This window comes from Sipha flava, unplaced genomic scaffold (assembly GCF_003268045.1).
Source record: "Sipha flava isolate LNK unplaced genomic scaffold, YSA_version1 19125_pilon_pilon, whole genome shotgun sequence".
NCBI classification, from domain to species: Eukaryota; Metazoa; Arthropoda; class Insecta; order Hemiptera; family Aphididae; genus Sipha; species Sipha flava.
The window spans coordinates 1-6,656 of record NW_020272611.1 but is presented as its reverse complement, the minus strand read 5'-3'; the positions used below and the strand labels follow the sequence as shown (position 1 = coordinate 6,656).

At 32.6% G+C, this 6,656-nt stretch overlaps 1 protein-coding gene across 1 annotated transcript; it reads right to left on the bottom strand.

Annotated features, from left to right (window-relative positions):
* Positions 1-3,268: 3,268 nt before the first annotated feature.
* LOC112681434 (prostaglandin G/H synthase 2-like) lies at positions 3,269-6,038 on the bottom strand. Its single transcript, XM_025551688.1, has 7 exons — positions 6,023-6,038; positions 5,670-5,813; positions 5,425-5,580; positions 5,214-5,348; positions 4,817-5,151; positions 4,304-4,722; positions 3,269-3,801 (listed from the first exon to the last, which is right to left on the bottom strand). The coding sequence occupies exons 1-7, from the start codon at positions 6,036-6,038 to the stop codon at positions 3,282-3,284; spliced, it is 1,725 nt and encodes a 574-aa protein (XP_025407473.1). The 3' UTR covers positions 3,269-3,281.
* Positions 6,039-6,656: the final 618 nt, after the last annotated feature.

Sequence of the window (6,656 nt, the reverse complement as noted above, 5' to 3'; positions counted from 1 at the left end):
AGAGGAAGACCTCGTACAGATACATATTATTTTATTATAAAAAGGTATATTGTAAACAATATACCTTTTTATAATAATAAAATGATATATATATGTATACATATAATTTTTTTATTATTCACAGGAATTTTATTTTTATTGTTATTATGAATAAAAATAATCATTTTTCTTTACATTATATTGCTTATTATACTCATTGAAACATTTTAAAATTTAATATGATAATTTTAATTTCAATTTTTTGGTAACCATTCAGACCCAATGTCCCTATAGAGGACATACTCCTAAATTCCTCAAAAACTAAAAATAAATTTTTTTTAAAACATTTTACTCTTATTACATTATTTGATTTTTTATATTATTTTATATTATTTTGATTTTGACATTATTATTACATTATTACATTACAGTTCATATTAAAATAAATATGCAATAAAATTTTTTTTAACTCCATAAGAAATTAATTTGGGTCTGAAAAGGATAATAATAATTATTTAATTTTTATTGTCACTTTTTCACGCCGAAAAGAAACTAACTAGATTATTGTCATTATTAAATTTATGAATGGTTCTATTCTATATAACTAATAACCAATTGAATCACTTATTTCAGAAACCCCCTAAATCCACTTTTCCATATTTTGAAATAATCAATAAAAACTATATCACGGTTCTAAATTTGTTTTTTTTAACTCCCAAAATTACTAAAATATACAATAATACTCTCTCTTTCAGATTATAATACAGTTTTAGTTCTTTGACATAGTGGAGGAAGGAAAAAAATGTTTTTTGTAACTTACACATATGGGGTTTATGCGGTAAATAACTTTACCGGGCTATGTTTTTTTAATTTTTTTCTCCTAATTTAACCAAATAATTAGTATGAGGTATAAATAATTAGAAAACAAGTAATTATAATAATATTGAATATATTTTAATGAACAAAATCGTATTTTAAATTATTATTTTATTTTACATTTTACAATTATAAATTTATTAAATTTTTATTTTTTAACAAGAAATATTATTTTTATTTTATTAAATCTTAATCTTCGTCGTAATCTGGTATTTCATTAAGTTGAGCATCTGATGTTGACCAGGACAAAATCGTTTGATAAAAGTCTTCATGCTCAACAACATATTGAATAAGCGTATTTCATAATAAGTGTTTAACTTCTAATTTTCCAGCGGTGTAAATAAAATGTTTAAATGTTGATATTTTAAACGATATTCTATTTTCTTTAGAGATTCCTCTGCCAGACGTTTCGTTTGAAATAGTGTTATTTTTATAGAAGCATGGCCACCAGGTTTTAAAATTAAGGATTTCATTAGTTTGAACTTTATGCACAGAAAACTTTCTGCTCTTATATTATTATATTCTTTAATTATTAAAGAATTACCTCTTTGTATGTTTACTTGTTTTAATTTCACTCATATTATTCAACTTATTCATAGTGTTCACAACTAAAAAGATAAAAATAGTTTTGCTGAATCTGAAAAAAATATTCATAATGTTTATGATACATGATTTTACCCTCTATTTTTTTTTACAATGCTTTTTATAATATATAAGTTATTATTCTAGTTTTAAACGGGTTAATCCATGTGAATTAGTCATATCAGATGTTACTATTCGAGTTGAATGGTATCATACAACTTATGCAACCTTCTGTAAGAAAATATTTTTAGATAACTTTTACTTCATCAGACTCATCACATTTGTTTTATTTTGGTTTACTTTTCTACTTGTAAACCCATCATTTTAACGAAAATTAGCACATCAGTATCGGTGTCCTCGTCTATTTAAAAGTATGTATTTTCTATAATAATACGCAAACGGTAAAATATATAATATTGGTATGATACCTCATCAGCCGTTATTGGTCCAATGATTGTAACTTATAACGTTATGTTCTTTGTATGCCATGATCGTATAATCCAAATATAATTTTTGTAATTGTTGCGATAAATTAATATAATCTTCTTGTTAGATAAATTTATGTGATCATCTTTCTATCATCTATTAAGAGGCTCATACACGGTCAATAACATTGATCAATATTTATATCATTAAATGTTTCAAAAAATGATTCAATGTTTGTGACACACAAACGATCAATAATATCTACTAATAAATTGCTAAATTACATTTTATTAATTTAGAAATCAATCAACATTCCTATAATTAATATTTTAATAGACAGAATAGTCTGACGTTTTTTTCCTATGTTATTATACAGTTTGTTCACGCCAAGAGGTACCACTAAATATTGCAGTTTTATGACCTTATCTTTAAATAAGGTATTCAGGGAATGAAAGGTAGTATTACCAAACTACACAATTTCAGCTGAATTTCAATTTTTTGACTCGGACGGTACGCGTATGCACAATACAATTAACTTTTTTTTAATGACACCAATTTTTTTCTACAAATTCGAGTATAGTATTTTTTTTATAATAATTTTTGTATAAAAGTTTTTTTTCTGATTACAAAATCAGCAAAGTTATAGTATGTTAAAGTTTAATATTTACTTAATAACACCTAATACTTAATAATACTTAATAATACCTAACAACTTAATACCTAAAAATCAAAATTAAACCTCAAAGATTGTTAAATATCTGTTTTTAGACAAATAAGACATAAATATTTAGTTATCTAAATTTGAGAAGTATGAATGACAAATATTAAGAGTAAATTGCGATAAAAATAAGTGTTTTTTTTATGTCTTATCTATATACAAACAGATATTTAACAATATCTAAGATTTGATTTTGATTTTCGAGTATTAAGTTTAACATTTCATTAAGACCAGATTATTCGTAAATATTAAACTTCAACATACTACAACTTTGCCAGTTTCGTAATTAAAAAAAAAACTTTTTACACAACAATCATATAAAATTGTATAGAAACAAAATATTCAAAAGTCGTTTTTTTAATCCGGTTAAGAAATGATAATATGAATTTGACAATACGTCTATTACATAACCCCTTATTGTAATTATATTATAATAAAACGGAAAAATTGGAAAAAATGCAGTTTAACATTTACGGATACATTTCCATCGGTAAAACATGCTGGACTACTCCGATTACCTAGTATATTATAATATTAAAACACGTCAGGTATTTTATTTGAAAAATTTGGCTATTTAGATTAAGCTCGAATACGTAACTGAGTAATGATCATTGATTTCTAAACTATAAATGAATTTGCATAAATCAAAAAAAATAATAAGACCTATACGAAATTTCAACACTTTAAAAAATGTTGAAACCTATTTTGCATAAATATCGACAGTAAAATTACTGTCGCATTTATCGATCAGGTTGTTACAAATAAATGTTTTAATGTTGGCAGATTTTACTAAGTCAAAACCGTACTCCCCTCCGAACGTATCTGCATTCCATAAGTCTTTACTACCCAAAGGATTTGTAATGATCGAATTCATTATAAAACTATTGATCATGACCGTGAACGTGGGAACTACATCGTCACTTTTCTTTTCCGTCAACATTCCAGTCAACAACTCTACGTTATCGATATCTCCGTACAACGATACCAACTTATTGGCCGTTTCATGGTTTTCGGTTAGTTCGTAGAAGCTTTTGTAGGCACGTAATCCGAAATGTCTTCGATAGTCGTTAAAACCTTTTATCCTATTTTCCCTGGATAATTTTATTAGTAATTTTGTTAGCGGCATCGTTGCGTCGCCGTCATTGTTGCTAGTTAACGATCCCATTTTTTGATCGACCATGAATCTAACTGTTTCGCTCATACCACTCGCTAATATTTGCCTGAAAATGTTAATCAAAAATTAAAAACCATTTAAATCGTTGGAAACTAAAAAATTAATACATAAATACACAAATAGTTTGTATACAGAATTAGCCTGAAAAGTTATTACACTTGTACGACCTGTTTCGATCGTCAGGTGTACACAAATTCAATGAAATCGTTACTTACTATTTTATTTTTATAAAATTAATATGTTTATTATAAATTAATTATTATTAATTCTTTTTATTATTATTATTATTATTTCTTTATTGAAAAAACTAAGTATTGAAACCAATTTTAAGGAAATAGTGGTAGGTATTTATTCTGGCCGTTGATTAGGCGACACATGGGTGCAGGACCCAAACCTAATTCGACAAAGAATACGACCATTGCGAATAAAATATAATATTATAACCGTCGCGTGTCATCGGATGGTTCAGGGACATTATGCGTCTGTGATTATTCATAGAAACGAGCCAAGGGCAAGACCAGTAAACAGAAATATTCACTCGAACTGACCTAGTGTCGTCTAAACCGTCGGGTAGACCGGACGGTAACATCGTCGTCAACAGTAACTCCAGCGGCGTTTTTGAAGTGATACTGGTGTTCAGGAGCACGTCGCGGTACGAATCCGGGTCGTATTTCAACGAGAACGGATTGGCCGCGGGCAGCACCTCATTCAACATGATGGCCATCATCTGCGCGACCACAGTCCTCCTGGCGACCGCGTACAGCTGATCGTCCGTCCACTCGGGCCAACGGTTCGACAGCCGGTCGCACACGCGGTTGTGCTCACGCACCCATAACGTGGTCATGGCGAACAGCAGCGGGTCCTCGCCCAGCAGCGGATTGGCCACTGCCCACTGGGTTCGCAGGGCCCCGTAAACTTCCCCGAACACCGACCGCATTGGTTGGCCGACGGTCACCGCTTGATTGAACTATTATTGTTGCCGCCGAACACAATACAAGAGTAAAATCGGTTGTTAAACGACTGGAAAAATTACCGTTCGTTCTTATAAACATGATGCTTACCCAGTGTTGTTGGTCGGCTACCGGTGTTCGGGTGAACACCTTTCGGATCTTCTCTGCGAAAGACAACCGCGACGGATACTGTTCACCGCCCAAGTACTCGGTTTTCAGTTTGCCGTCCGACATCGACCTGAGCCTCTTCTCCGCGGCCTCATCGCTCCCGTACAGCTGAGAGCCCGTCACCGTCGAACCGAAATCTTTGCCGAAAAACTGCATGATGAAGTGACGGTAAAACGTGCGGTACAGTAGATTTCGCCGTTTCGGGTCATGCGTCAAACCGCCATCCTTTTCCCGCCTGAACACTTGGTCGTACAACGTGTTCAACGGCGGAAAGCTCTCTGCGAATGGTACACACGGGTCACTATTATGGTTTTGAGAGGTATACGAATATTATATTTACCGTTAACGGGACAGTATATGGGACGGTCGGGCAGTAAGATCCTGCTGGAGTTCATCAGTGAGACTAGTATGTCGTTCTCGGTGCCGTTCGTCGAAAACCAGTCGGCCGTCATCCGTTTCAGTTGCTGTTGGTGGACTGAAAATCACAACGTTTGAACTGTTACGTATACTTTGGCCTCGTTGCTGCGAGTGCGACGGATCGTTATGCTTACACGAGATAACGGTTTTCTGGTACCGTTCTGCAGGATCAATGGTCGAAAAAAGGGACTGCCACCACCACGTTTTAGGCGCGCCTCTTCGCATGTCTTCGTTCACACCGTCAAACCAAGCACCGCCTATCAGCCGGGAAACGGTTGAAAAGTATCGCTCTGCAACGAATAAAAAAAACGATATGGCATGTTGAATATTCGCCGCCGAAAACGCTGTCGACTAAACGATATCGTGCGATCGATATTACCGTCGGCACATAGTTCCCCATAATAATCACGCGGACATTGACACGTGAATACTCCTTTATTTTGAACAAGTACGCCGCCGTTTTGGCATTGTTTCTCCTTCAACGCATTGCAGTATGACCAATCCTTTGTATCGTGTTCTAAATCTAAGAAAATATATTACATTATTAGTTCAGCACAACATCACTTGACGGCTGATCATGTATATATTGGGTGAAGAATTTTGAAAAAACATATCAACATACAAATATAATAGTTCAATAAATATCTGTACATGAATACCTTTGGTAAAAAACTGGACCGCGAACAGAACAATCGAAAGGTATATGAGTGGTAACCTCAACTCCCGCATTACCGCTGACCAGCTCCATTTCCATCCAAAATAGGAGCGATGCGTATTCGCCGATTTGGCATACTCCTTATCTTTGCGATTCGTGGTCCTGTTACCCAAGATCGATTGCTCTAGGATATAATACTCTTTATCGTTTATCTCATTGCGATCCCTCGCATTTCGAAGTTTCATCAACAAATATAAAGTGTTTGTATACATTTTGATGTCAAATGTATTAGTTATTAGTTTAATTAATTTATAAATGATCAAATATATAGAAGAAACGAGAATCGTATGATCAAAATGTAACAAATGCAGATGGCAAATTATTTTTCATAGCAATAGTATTGTTGTTACGTGCATATTAATAACACATAGATTTAGCTAATAAAAAATAAATTCGCCGATATTTGGCCAGCGCATAAAACTGTAAATTATAACATTAAGTTTCCTTTGACTTTGACAATAATTTACAATGTATGTACACGTTTCCTCGTTCCGGTGACTCCGGTGTTAAATCGTGTTTAATACCAATAGATATTGTTGATAAAAAGGGCGACAGAAACATATAACTCCGGGGTGACGTGGATTTTAGTCTTCACCAAGTTCCGAATAGAATTTGATTAAGATTTACATAAATGCAACATGAGTGTGCAAT

Excerpts from the sequence above, each read along its gene's own strand:
- LOC112681434 (XM_025551688.1), bottom strand. Across the intron at positions 5,152-5,213 it reads CATATACTGTCCCGTTAACG|AGAGCTTTCCGCCGTTGAAC; the intron begins GTAAATATAATA and ends TACCATTCGCAG. Across the intron at positions 4,723-4,816 it reads TAGCCGACCAACAACACTGG|TTCAATCAAGCGGTGACCGT; the intron begins GTAAGCATCATG and ends CAACAATAATAG.